General features: G+C 33.1%; 2 protein-coding genes across 2 annotated transcripts; both read right to left on the reverse strand.

The window, feature by feature from the left end:
* Nucleotides 1–811: 811 nt before the first annotated feature.
* Nucleotides 812–3312, reverse strand: LOC11426749 (flotillin-like protein 2). Its single transcript, XM_003603284.4, has 2 exons — nt 2253–3312; nt 812–1481 (listed from the first exon to the last, which is right to left on the reverse strand). The coding sequence occupies exons 1-2, from the start codon at nt 3183–3185 to the stop codon at nt 972–974; spliced, it is 1443 nt and encodes a 480-aa protein (XP_003603332.1). The 5' UTR covers nt 3186–3312; the 3' UTR covers nt 812–971.
* A 1174-nt stretch (nt 3313–4486) lies between these two features.
* Nucleotides 4487–7012, reverse strand: LOC11433510 (flotillin-like protein 4). Its single transcript, XM_003603285.4, has 2 exons — nt 5988–7012; nt 4487–5171 (listed from the first exon to the last, which is right to left on the reverse strand). Exons 1-2 carry the CDS (start codon nt 6912–6914, stop codon nt 4671–4673), a joined length of 1428 nt encoding a protein of 475 aa, XP_003603333.2. The 5' UTR covers nt 6915–7012; the 3' UTR covers nt 4487–4670.
* Between the last annotated feature and the right edge of the window lie 6220 nt (nt 7013–13232).

Genomic DNA, 13232 nt, shown 5'->3' on the forward strand with positions numbered 1-13232 from the left:
CTATGCAACATGTGCCATAGTCACTTATGCCAATTTCTGGCATTAATCATCCAGAGCCAATGTCACTTGTCAGTTTTAGTTCTTTCTTATTACTAGTAGTATGAATATTTTGTATAGATTGCAAACAGCACATTCTCTCTAATCTCTCAAAAAAAAAAAACACATTCTCTTTAATTGATTGAAATATAAATAGGTTTCACTAAATCATATAGAACCCACATAAATTTAGTGGGATCCATTTAAAATTCAATCAATTAGAGAGAGTGTTTGAAAAGAGTGTGTTGCTAGTCTATAATTCATATTGGTATTCGTATAATTCATAGAGTATTACTCATTGTTATTTAACGACGGTTGAGTGTATTGTTCTATTGTATTGTCAATCTAGTTGGTATGATCTCTTCTATAATAATATTTTCACTTCAATTATTAAATTAACATGATTTTTCACAAATCGTATGTTTCACTAATTCAATTATTAAATTAAAAGTTACTATTATTGAATGAATATATTAGTTCAACAAGTAATCATAATAGATACTTCGTCAAATGACTTCAACTAAATGTCAAGCATTTTTTAAATACAAGTTAATGTCAAGGACAACATGTACACAAATAGTTAATTGACTTTAATGTTGTGTACATAATTATTCTTAAAAGATTCTTCCCATTTCAAAACATGATTTAATGAAATAGAAACAAGAGCTTTTGTAATTTCATGACTTGCAAAAACTACAATGTGACGTTAATCCTTTATCCTTCTCAGGAGCTTTGAATTAAACGCCAAATTTTCATTCAAGAAATACCAAGCACGTAAAGACATAATTAAATTGGCATTTAATATAAGAGTTTAAACCCAAAACAATTAAAAGAGTAGTGTATCAGGCATGTATGATCACGTAATAAAAAGTACTGCTACTAAATTACCAAAACCAAGTACTACTACTATAAACCAAATACTTGCATCATCCTAATCAAGAGCTTTTCTCAGATAAGGCTCCCATCCAAGCAGGAGGCAACATGCCCGTTTGCTCATGGACAGTCTTAAACAGAGGTGGCAACATCTTGTAGACACCAGCAACTTCTTTCATACCCATGGCACCATCAGTTATTCCCCCACTATTATCACCACCATTAGTCCAAATACTAATCTTAGGCTCAAGTCCGCGTATTGCCTCGGCATTAATCTTAGCAATCTCTTGAAACATGTCACCATTTATCATCAAGTAATCCCTTACAGCTGTGTAGTCGTTTCCAAGTGCATTGAGAAGTGTACTTACATACGCTCCTTGAGCTTGTCCAAGTGTCACAATTCCCTCTGCCTCCTTTTTCTTTGCATAAAGCTCTGCTTCAGCTGCTTGTTTGCTAGCATAAAATGTTGCATCTGCCGACGCTTTCTGTGCTTCTGCCTCTGCCTTCTTCTCATACAGAATTGCTTCAGTCTCTTTCTGTTTCTTGTACAGCTCCCAGTTTGCTTCTTGTACCTACACCATCCAAAGTTTTAATCACCAAAAAAGTAATACAGTATAGTTATATAATAGCCAACACTTAAAAGTAAATATTGAAATTGATTAATCCAATATGGATCACAACTGTTAAATGTGAATCAACCAACTGTTCCATGTTAAACAAGCTGAAAAGGCAGGTAGTTATATTTCCATATTCTTCATTTCAAATTACATACCACAAGTTAATTACCACATGATTAAAGTAACTGATAAATGTTCAACAACTCTTCCATCATGAAATTATACTTAATTGTATAATAATTCATAGGTAAATTAACTATGGAGTTTCGGTACCATCAATTAGGAAACAATCAAAGGCCAACTTCTCATTGTACTGGCGAGGGACTCTGACTTTTGGGAAACACTCAATGGCCAACTATGATCCTATACTCATGTGTATATCTTTGATCCTATATAAAACATTTATCACGACAAAACTAAGAGAACAGATCAAGTAGTCTAATTATTTAAAGAATGCAAATTTACTATTCCATATAACATAATCAATAATGAACTGAATAGAGTATTTTAAAAATTAGAATATCTTTACATTAGTCCACAAAAGTTGTCTTTAAAATACTCCATTAGAATGTAATTAGTGTTATCAAAGAGGTGCCAAAATTAAATCACAGTAATTTTATTTTCCTATCAACAGCTATTTATTTATTAATCTTATTGCTATTATTTAATTTCAGCAAATAAAAAATGAATGAAGTTATATATATATTTGCATTGGACTAAACTAACCTTGGTTTCATATTGAACACTAGCTTTGCTAAGTAAATCAGCTTTAAGCTTCTCAGTTGTAGTCAATGCATTCATCCTCTCGACTTCACCTTGCAACTCAGCTTCCCTTAGAGCAACAGCCTTCTTCGCCTCGACTTCAGCCACCTGAGCCGCCTTGGTCCAAGCCGCTTTCTTCTTAGCCAACTCAGAATTAGCTTGAGCCACTTCAGCCTCTCTTTGATTCTCAAAAACCTTCACTTCAGTCCTCACTTTAATTCCCTCCTTCTCACCCTCTCCAGCTCTCTGCATCGCAATAACCTTCGTCTCTGCATCAATTTTTGCTGCATTCTGCAGCGTTTGTCCTTCCCTCAATTTTGAACCAATTTCACCTTTCATCTTAGCTTCTGACACGTCAACCCTAGCTTGATTCTTGGCTTCCATCTGCGTCTTTTGACCCAAATATGAGAAATACTCATGACCGGGCACATCCACCAATTGCTTAACATTCGCATTGTAAATCAATAATCCGAATTGATTCAACTCAAGTTGAACTTTGTCAAATACTTCTTGTTTAAACTGTTTCGTTCCTCTGAAAACCTCCTCCATGGTCATGGAAGCAGCGAGGACACGTGTCTCCCCTTCGATGATTCCTTGAACGAGTTCATTAACGTGATTGGAGTGTCGATCATGAGGTGAAATAAGTTTGGCGTATTTGAGAAGGCTTTCCTGATCGTCAACACGAGGACCAATTGTGAAGACGGCGGGGAGAACAAAAGGAAGTTTCTCGGCACTCATAGCTTGAACTTCAAAGGTGTAGTTTACCGGTGAGAGGTCCAAGACAGTGCAGGATTGACCGGGAAAAATCCATGCTTTCTTTTTGAGTTTGATGTCTTTGATGAAAATACCTGTTATCACAAGGTATTCTGATGCTTTCGCGACCCGGTAAATTTTCATTCTTGATGATTTTGAGAAGAGACTCACTGATTTTGGTTACAAGAAAATCGAAACAGAACGAGAGAGAAACGATTGTGAAAATCGATCAGATTAAGTAACTGTGTTGTTCTTTATTATGGCCTAAGGTACTTGGTAGGCTTTGTATATATATAGAAATTTGTTAGGTTAAACCCAACGCGGTAATTAATTAAAGGAAGAGAGAATAGAATAACTGAACGATAAAATAGTTATAATTTGTTATGAGATATTGTTTTTTTTTTTTTTTAACAAAATCTCATTGATGTTTTTTAGGAAGGAAAAAGGAAATATCCTATCCAATTTTATTGGTTACGTTATTTGGGTTAATCCACATAATTCTGATTTTAGCCAATGAAAATAAGTTTGTTTAGATTTCACTTTGGGTTAAGAATGCTAGCCAACTGTCCCAGGGACCTTAGTTGGTAGAAACATTGCATAATATAAGCAAGAATTGGAGTTCGAACTCCGAACATCCCATTTCTTTACATTTAATATATGTGAGTTTTAACTACTTGATAAAAAAAAATATGCTAGACAATTTACCGACAATATAACAAATATAATAAAAAACTTATCTTTTTCAATAACACATATAATTGGCTAGCATTCAAAAACCAATAATATAACAAGGGTTTCTCCAACATGTTCAATATTTGTTAAAGAAACTAAAATTAGCATATTTTTATCCAAAAACAACAATCATTTATTAAAATGTTATGTATTTAATATGAATTGCAAAAATTCAAATACAAACTTATTATTTTTAACTTTTTTTAATAATTATTTTAACTTTTTAACATGATAGAAAACTTATATAACAAATATAATAAAAATTGTTATTTTTTCAATAACATAAAAAATATAGCATTCTCAAAAACAATTTCTTTTAAAGGTATAATTGAAATAATATATATAGGGAGTTGCTAACTTAGACCAACATAAAAATACTAATGTCGAAGTTAGTAAGTGTGTATACCTTTTTGAAATATTTTATTAAAAAATATAAATTGCATCCAAACTATCATTTATTTTAAATTAAATTGGAACTGAATTTTTTTTGTCCAAATAAAAAGTTACACGGTTGCTAACTTAGACCTTAATGTTTTTAGGTTTATCGAAAAACTTTAATGTCCAAGTTAGCAAGTGTGCACTTTTTTATTTGAACAAAAATACTCAATTGTTACTATTCAAACAAATTTTAAACGGAAAAAACCATGAAATGAGTATGCATACCGCCAAATAAAAGAACCACAAAGTGATGTTAGTCTTTCTTAAGGGCTTTGTTTTAGTTTCAAAAAATTCCATTCATAAAATACCAAGCATGTAAAAGTGTAAATTAAACCATAAAATACCAAGCATATAATACAAGACTTTTAACCTGAAAATCTGAAAGACTAGTGAATCACACACATATATCCGCCAAATAAAATTCCACAATTAATCTATAAACATAATAGTTGCATCATCCTAATTCAAGTTTTTGTCAGGCAAGACTCCCATCCAAGCAGGTGGTAACATTCCCGTTTGCTCATGAACAGTCTTAAACAAAGGTGGCAACATCTTGTAGACACCAGCAACTTCTTTCATCGCACCTTCACCCCCACTATTATCACCACCATTAGTCCAAATACTAATCTTAGGCTCAAGTCCGCGTACTGCCTCAGCATTAATCTTAGCGATCTCTTGAAACATGCCACCATTTATCATCAAGAAATCCCTTACAGCAGTGTAGTTGTTTCCAAGTGCATTGAGAAGTGCACTTAGATACACCCCTTGAGCATTCCCAAGTGTCACAATTCCCTCTGCCTCCTTTTTCTTTGCATATAGCTCTGCTTCAGCTGCTTGCGTGCGAGCATAAAATGTTGCGTCTGCTAATGCTTTCTGTGCTTCTGCCTCTGCCTTCTTCTCATACAGAATTGCTTCTGCCTCCTTTTGTTTCTTGTACAGCTCCCAGTTTGCTTCTTGTACCTATACCATCCAGAATTTCAATCACCAAAAAAGTGATCCAGTATAGTTACATTATAGTCAACTAATTGAAAAGGCCAAGTTAATCGATATGCACAATCGTTCATATATATAATTTATTTACTAGGTCTAATAGGTATTAACTATTAATTTCGGCAGAATCAGTTAAGATTTTTCCACTTCTAGTTTTATAATGCATATTATGGGAGACAATCAAAAGCCAACTGTGATCTCATTATATATGTTTATTGATTGATACTAATCACCAAGGTTGTAAAATAGTGTTGAATTCTCTATTAAAGCTTTTACGGTGACAAAAACAAGAGAACAAATCAAGTAGTCCAGTTATTTAAAAAAATGCAACTTGACTACTCCATATAACAGAATCAATAATCAATTGAATAAAGTATGAAGTATTTAAAAAAAAAAAAAAAATAGAGTATATTTACATTAGTTATCAAAAGTTTTGTATCCTTAAAATTACTAATCTTTTATCACCCATTGTCCATTGATCATGAGTGTGACCGATTTGGTTAAACCTCAAAAGGGACAGAGTTTAAAGCTCGATTTAAACACATAAATAGATATGAATCTCATCACATATATGTCAACAACTTTAATTAATCATAGTGATTTAATTTCTAATGAAAATATAACAAACTATTGATCTTGTTGCTAGCTAGTAAAAATGAATTGTATTCAAAAATTCATTTTTTGTACAAAAATAAAAAAAAGAATTGCATAATATTAAAGAAATGAAGATTTGCATAATAATAAATAAATGAAAAAATTATATATATTTGCATGTACTAAACTAACCTTGGTTTCATATTGAACACTAGCTTTGCTAAGGAACTCAGCTTTAAGCTTCTCAGTTGTAGTCAAAGCATTCATCCTCTCAACTTCACCTTGTAACTCAGCATCCCTTAGAGCGACGGCTTTGGCAGCCTCAACTTCGGCCACTTGAGCCGCCTTAGTCCAAGCCGCTTTCTTCTTAGCCAATTCAGAATTAGCCTCAGCCACTTCAGCTTCTCTCTGATTCTCAAAAACCTTCACTTCAGTCCTCACTTTAATTCCCTCCTTGTCGCCCTCTCCAGCCCTCTGCATCGCAATAATCTTTGTCTCTGCATCAATTTTTGCTGCATTTTGTAGTGTTTGTCCTTCCCTCAATTTCGAACCAATCTCACCTTTCATCTTAGCTTCTGATACATCAACCCTTGCTTGATTCGCTGCTTCCATTTGTGTCTTTTGACCCAAATATGAGAAATACTCATGACCTGGCACATCAACTAACTGTTTAACATTAGCATTGTAAATCAATAAACCGAATTGGTTTAGTTCGAGTTGAACTTTTCCAAATACTTCTTGTTTAAACTCTTTTGTTCCTCTGAAAACCTCTTCCATGGTCATTGATGCAGCGAGGACACGTGTCTCGCCTTCGATGATTCCTTGAACGAGTTCCTTAACATGATTGGAGAGTTTATCGTGCGGTGAAATAAGTTTGGCGTATTTGAGAAGGCTTTCCTTATCATCCACACGAGGACCGATAGTGAAGACAGCGGGGAGAACAAAAGGAAGTTTCTCTGCGCTCATTGCTTGAACTTCAAAGGTGTAATTTACAGGTGAGAGGTCGAAGACGGAGTAGGATTGACCGGGTAGAATCCATGCTTTCTTTGCGAGCTTTATGTCTTTGATTCCGATTCCGGTTATCACAAGGTATTGTGATGCTTTTGCTACCTTGTACATCGTTGATTTTGATTTAATTTTTAAAAATCTAAAAAAAAAAGAAAATAGAAAGGAAAATTACTGAAGTCACTGTGTTCTTGCTTATGGTGTAAGGTGTATGGTATGGAAGGCTTTATATAGATATATGATAAAGGAAGAGAATGCATGATAGCAAAATAATTAGTATAATTTTATTGGATGAACCATTTTCTACGCACACCTCTAATTGGCTATTAAAGATTATCGATGGTTAAACTTAGTATATTTTTTGTCTCTAATCCTTGGTTTGTTCCGTTGTTTTGGAATTAATATTATTATTTGTTGTCTCTTCTTGACATTTTCTTCTTCTTATTTTCTTCTTCTTGTTTTTTCGGAGGCATTTCCAAGATATTGCCAGTTGGATTATCTGTACGGAATTGCATCAGTATGATCTTTATGTGTTTATTGTTGACCAATTGATCGCGTTTACTATTTTTTTGCGAAAATGAATGTTAATTTCGATGAAATTGTCTGGAATTTAAGAGAGAGTCAACTATTCATTCTTCTTCAAAAGGTTTGGCAACCGGCCAACCGTAATAATAAGCTATTATTTATAATGTTAGGATGACGATGAATCCTTTAGGGCACTATAGTGTTCTTTCAATACCTGCGTTTCTAAAAAATGTTCCTATCTCCTAGACAATAGCTTTAGTGTCTATTCTTATATTTTATGGGCACTTAAGTGTCCATACCTACATATACTACCTATACTTTAACTATAAAAAAAAAAAAAAAAAAAAATATCATAATTTAAATAAAACTATGATCTAAATCTTTTTAAAATCAACACGTAAAATAATACGAATTGTTGTATTTAGTCAAATAAAGAACATCTAAAATATTCCTAAAAAATTATAGACCGGAGGGAGCAATTACTACATTAAGCAATTTTTAGGTTTAGGTTTAGATTTAAGATGAAATAACTAAATTAATTAATTAATTAGTTGTACACAAAAAAAAAAAAATTAATTGTACATGCGGGGTGCGAGGTTGAGAAGTTACCCATTTAAATTTGTCCGCACTCATATCCATTTAAATTTGTGGGTAATTACCCGAATCCGAGCTCAAACCCATGAAAGCGAAATTTTACCCTATCCATTAAGAGTATTTTTTTGCAGATATCCATTAAATCTGAGTCCAATTATGGATATCCATTAAATATGGATCCAATTATCATCCCTAATAACGTCAACATGAGACTCTAACACAAACTTTTCAATCTACTTGTTTTTTATTGATTAATATTTAAATGCATCCCACTAAATAAGATGAGATCAATATGAATTTAGTAGGACCATATGATTTTTGACGAATTAAATGTGTGTCAAATAATGTGTTTAGAAAAAATATTTATGAATTACTTAATATAATTAGACAAAATTAATTTGGTAATTTCCTCTAAAAAAAATTAATTTGGTAATCGTCGTTTTTTCATGAACTTATATCTTATTTTCATTTGACGATAAAAAATTTTAATAAGGCACTTCAATATTTTATTTTTTAACACACATTTAATCCATCAAACTGTTAATTTTACAAACCATTATAAATTTTATCGTTTAAAAAAGTGTTACTTTCAATTTTCAATGTAGTATTATTTAATTTTTTATAATCTTGAATAGTTTTTTTTTTATGAAATATAATATTGTATAGTTTATTTAATACTCCATATATCATTATAAATATATTATTTCTCACTAAACATTCACAAAAATAAAAATATGCTTTCGGTTGATAGGATAGTTTATTAAAATCTTCATTCTTTTTCTTTAATTTATTAGTTTTTTATTTTATTTGAGTGAAATTGTCAAAAGCAATCGTTTTTTTTTTTGTTAAGTAGCATAGTGGCTAGAGCTCACACAATTAAATTGTGGAGAAGTGAAGTGTCCGGGGTTCGAACCCTGACCCCTACATATAATATGCAATATTCCTACCAATTGAGTTAAGTTCATGGGAATATCAAAAGCAATCGTTATTGTAGGACAAACTAAGTATTGCTTTTTAAAAAATAAATCAATGATGCAGAGATAAACTTAAGATTATTTTAATTTTTTATGGTCAACTTTCTTTTAAAATATTCATATATTTTTTATCACAACAAAAAATGAAAGTTAATGACCATGAAGGCATGAACTGCTGTTGACTGCAGTTAACTGCTGAGGAATTAAAAAGCCGGCTGCAGTTAACTGTTAAGGAAAATTTCGGTAGTTAACTGCCGCCGATTTCATTTTTTCTCGGTAGTTAACTACCGAGGCGTCCTGAAGCCATAAAATGGCAGAACCTGTTGCATGTGTTTTTACACATTGTTTCAATGCTAAATCATAAAGAAAATAATTAAACAAACACGCATATAAAATAAAAATTATAACAAACACACATATAAAAAAAAATAAAAAATTAAAACATTAATTTGTGTTGCATATGATAATTTAAGATAATTAAAAATAACACTTAGATTATCTGAATTATACTAAAGCGGCAATGCCACATGCTTGACATAAGAGTGCAGCAAAGATAGGTCTTCCGGTCCTCTAGGAAAGGGAGGGTCCACAGGTAACACCTCCAGGGCAGCCGCTGCTGCAATGTCATCATCATCTGCTATATGCTGCTCCTCTAGTATATGATCCTGGTCATATCCACCATCGGTCACATCGTGGTGTACCTGATCCTGATAATTCAGGTACTCCACCTGCTGGCTCGGATCAACCACCTGCGACTCTTCAGGCTGTGTAGCCCGAGAAGCCTCCTGCGAACTCCCTGAACCATCCACCCTCCGACCTCTTCCCCTCTTTGGGATGTGCCCGCTTTCGCTCTCCTTCCGGTGGCTCTGAGTCATCGCACGCCTACCAGCAATCATCTTAGATGGATCAACCGGATTCTGATCAGACATATCTACACAAAATTTTTAAAAATTAACATCATTTCCATAACCTAATCAAACACGTTAAACCTAAACTAAACATAAACATAATCAAACACATTAAAAGTACAACAATGAACATCATTTCCATAACCTAAAATCATTCAATATAATCATCATTACAATAAAATTTATGTCCATCATTTCCATAATAACCTAAACATCATTCAATAATTTACATACACTTAATCATTTGTGTCCATCATAATTCTTGTAAGCTAAACTAACTAAAAAATCAATATACAATTAACCAAACTATAATTAACATCATTTCTATCATTTTCATAACCTAAACTAACTAAATAATCAATATAATTTTCATTGAAGCATTTGATCAAACACTTTGTGTGCAAAGTATAAAACATATTCAAATTGTGTTCATTTGCCACCATTCAAAGCCACATTATGATTTTAACAACATAGGCAACAACTACATTCATTTATCAATTCATAAACTACACATGCAATCATCAAATTGTCAATTTTAAAATCAACCTTAACCACATGCAAACTACTCTAATTTTTTTTTAAAAATAAACCTAAACAAACTAACATTATCATTAAAGTGATTGATACAACTTACTTGTGATAATGTGCAGTTGATTTTCTTGCAATTCGTGAAAATGACTTTGGTGAAGATTAGAGAGAAATTGAGAATTTTTTAGAGAAGTTTAGAAACTAACATATTTGTGTTTCTGATTATGTTTATCTTCAGCATGCCTCGACAGTTAACTATCGCGGTTTTCCTCGGTAGTTAACTGCAACCGGATTTTTAATTCCTCGACAGTTAGCTATCGAGGGGGCAAAAACGTATTTTACTCGTGTTTCTCAGCCTTATCAAATATGTTAATGGCAATTCTCCATAAACTTGTTGATGTTGCGTTTAGGTTACTCTTAAACAGACAGGTAAAAAAAAGTTTATTCATGAACGGTTCCTTGTGTGGTACCCACGATAAAGAAAGATTAAAGAGAAATGATATTTGTACAACCATTTTGTGACAACTTTGTGACAATTTTCTCTCTCATACTCACATTATACTCTTATTCTCTCTCTTCATTTTTCTCTCTCCATTATTTTTAACCAATGGAAAAAGAAAGAAAAAAAATTGTCACAAAAGTTTTATCAAATAATTGTTCAAATATCACAACTCTTTTGAACAATTCACTTATTTTTTACCATGCTTGTGCAAATAATAATGTCTTTTCAAGCTTGGCAGTACAAAGGTGGCCCTTCAACAATATGAGGGAATTGTGAAAGTATTTGTGAAAGTTTTTTTTTAAAATGCTAACAAGTTTTTCCTTGACACTCTTTAAAGATCTTTAATAGTAAGTTCTTATAAAAATTTACGTATTTAGTAAATTGAAAATTGAATTGTTTGACTTTTTAAAATAATAATTTATTAATTTGAAATTCTTAAAGAGCGTTTGTGGCATTCGTTAGCAAGATTTGTTTTTTTAGGAAATTGTGAAAGTCTATGTCTACTGCAATTTTGACTTTCAAAAGCATTTTTAAGTGCTATCAAAGAGTCCTTAATTATGGTGCTCAATCTAATATAAATGCTGCAATTTTATCAGGTAGTAGAGAATTGGAAGAAATTCGGTGGTGGCCTCTGGATTTTGGCTATATTCAAATGAATACGGACGGTGCTTCTAAAGGTGGTTTAAATGCAGGTTGTGGAGTGGTGCTCAGAGGTGATAACGGAGAATGGATTTGTGGGTTTTTGAAAGGGTTGGGCTCTTGTGGTGTTTATGCCAGAGTTGTGGGGTGTGTTTGAAGGATTGAAGTTGGCTCATTCTCGTGGTTACCGTAAAGTGGAGCTTCGCATAGACTCTTCGAGTGTGGTCTCTTCCATATCCTCTGATCAAGGTGGTTCAGTAGTTGATCGGACACTACATCATAATATTCAACGTTTGATTGACTGAGATTGGGAAGTTCAAGTTCGTCACTCCTTTAGAGAAGCCAACGCTTGTGCAGATGTGATGGCGAATTTGGCATGTGAAAGTGATTTTTCTTTGATTTTATATGAGCAATGTCCCGCTTAGATTAGATCTCTTTATTTAGCAGACTTTGTTAGCATTTCTACTTCGTGTTTTGTGAAACGATAGTTGCTTTCTTTCGGGCTTCGGCCCTCTTGTTGTCCAAAATAAATTCTGCTATTACTGGTATCCCACCTATAACCTATAATAGTGTTTTTAAAAGCTATTAAAAGCCTCTCTTTAGTAGCCCTTTCCTTAAAGCGCTATGGTATCCTAATTTGATGCGACTTAAAAATATTTTTCGAGCAGGATTTAATAGCGCCTGACAAAAAAAAAAACACTATTATAATTGGGCGATGCAATTTTGGGGAGACAATGTGTGTGATACATGAAGCATATAGATCACAATTGTGAAGTGTTGAATAGTGGTCTTTGATCTTTAGAATGAAAGAAAAACAAAAGGAGTACTAGTGCAATATGACTCAATAAGTATCAAAGTAATTCGAAAACAATATAGTTAATTTCATTAATTCAATGTGAAATTATTACATAATAGTGGATTAGTGGTCAAGTAAACTCACAAACCCCTAACCAAGTTGTTTGGGCTCCAGTGACAAGGAGTTTCTTCCAAGGACATATCCGGGGAATACCGGGTTCGATTCCTAGGGGGAACAACACTTGGCCAGTGCGCATGCCTCTACGCATGAGCCGGATTAGTCGTCCACCATTGGTGGATCAGAAACCGATGTGAAAACCAAAAAAAAAAACTCACAAACCCCTTTTACAACCATTGACTCAATTTTACAATCGCAATGATCAATATAAAATAAAGAGCGATCCTATATAGTGTGAAAGAAAACATAGCGAAAGCTTCCCGAACCAAAACTAACTAATTACAGTTTGATGTTTGGCGGCGGAATACAAGGAGGTGCTTGCTGAAAAAACAGAAATGAAATAAACCTCCAATCAAAACTAACCAGATATTGTCGTGGTCTATTCGCTTGATATTCTCTAGCGAGAAAAAACATTTCCCTAAAATAAATGATGATCGAAATACAAACAAATGATATTCATCTCACCCTTGTCATCAAAAACATGAAAATGAACTTCATTCAATACATTATAATCAAAGTAACATTTATGGGTTCTGGATTGAGAAAGAATTTTCTGTCAATACTTCACATCCCCTCCACACTAAGAAGAAAAAATCAGGTGTGATGAGCCACATTGCATTTACCTGCCTTCTACCACTAATAGGGTTAATACCTTCTATTACGATTTCCATCATCGTTACGACTACCTCCTACACGCAATAGCCGACCACCTGGACCATTTTCCCTTGCCATTTATGCAGGGTCGGAGAGCTGGAACCTAAACACCAGGGGTAAAAATTGACATTGAAA

This window comes from Medicago truncatula, chromosome 3 (assembly GCF_003473485.1).
Source record: "Medicago truncatula cultivar Jemalong A17 chromosome 3, MtrunA17r5.0-ANR, whole genome shotgun sequence".
In the NCBI taxonomy this organism is placed as follows: domain Eukaryota; kingdom Viridiplantae; phylum Streptophyta; class Magnoliopsida; order Fabales; family Fabaceae; genus Medicago; species Medicago truncatula.